The sequence below is a fragment of the Phaethon lepturus genome, unplaced genomic scaffold (assembly GCF_000687285.1).
Source record: "Phaethon lepturus isolate BGI_N335 unplaced genomic scaffold, ASM68728v1 scaffold29020, whole genome shotgun sequence".
In the NCBI taxonomy this organism is placed as follows: Eukaryota; Metazoa; Chordata; class Aves; order Phaethontiformes; family Phaethontidae; genus Phaethon; species Phaethon lepturus.
In genome coordinates this window covers 1-333 of record NW_010510224.1, presented here as the reverse complement: position 1 = coordinate 333, position 333 = coordinate 1, and the positions used below count along the sequence as shown (strand labels likewise).

The 333-nt window shown below is 70.0% G+C and overlaps 1 protein-coding gene across 1 annotated transcript in view; it reads left to right on the top strand.

Annotated features, from left to right (window-relative positions):
* LOC104627903 (high affinity nerve growth factor receptor-like) overlaps positions 1-204 on the top strand; it is a gene marked incomplete at both ends in the record, with an annotated part of 935 nt that extends 731 nt beyond the window's left edge. Inside the window, one exon of the mRNA XM_010296308.1 lies at positions 46-204. Within this exon, the coding sequence (XP_010294610.1) occupies positions 46-204 (159 nt within the window). The remainder of the gene's footprint in view (positions 1-45) is intronic.
* Between the last annotated feature and the right edge of the window lie 129 nt (positions 205-333).

The following is a 333-nucleotide window of genomic DNA, read 5'->3' as shown; positions in this document are numbered from 1 at the left end:
CAGGGGCGGGGTCCCCTGCCCGGCTGACGGCCCTGCTGTGGGTAGGTGGGGGGCAGGACCATGCTGCCCATCCGCTGGATGCCCCCCGAGAGCATCCTCTACCGCAAATTCACCACCGAGAGCGATATCTGGAGCTTCGGCGTGGTGCTCTGGGAGATTTTCACCTACGGGAAGCAGCCCTGGTACCAGCTCTCCAACGCCGAGGTGAGCGGGCGGCGGGGCGGGGATGAGGCTGCCCCCAGACCCCCCCCCGGGGGTACCCCGGAGAGGGGAGGCGGGGGTACTCCCTCTCGCACCCCGCATCCCGCAGGCCATCGAGTGCATCACGCAGGG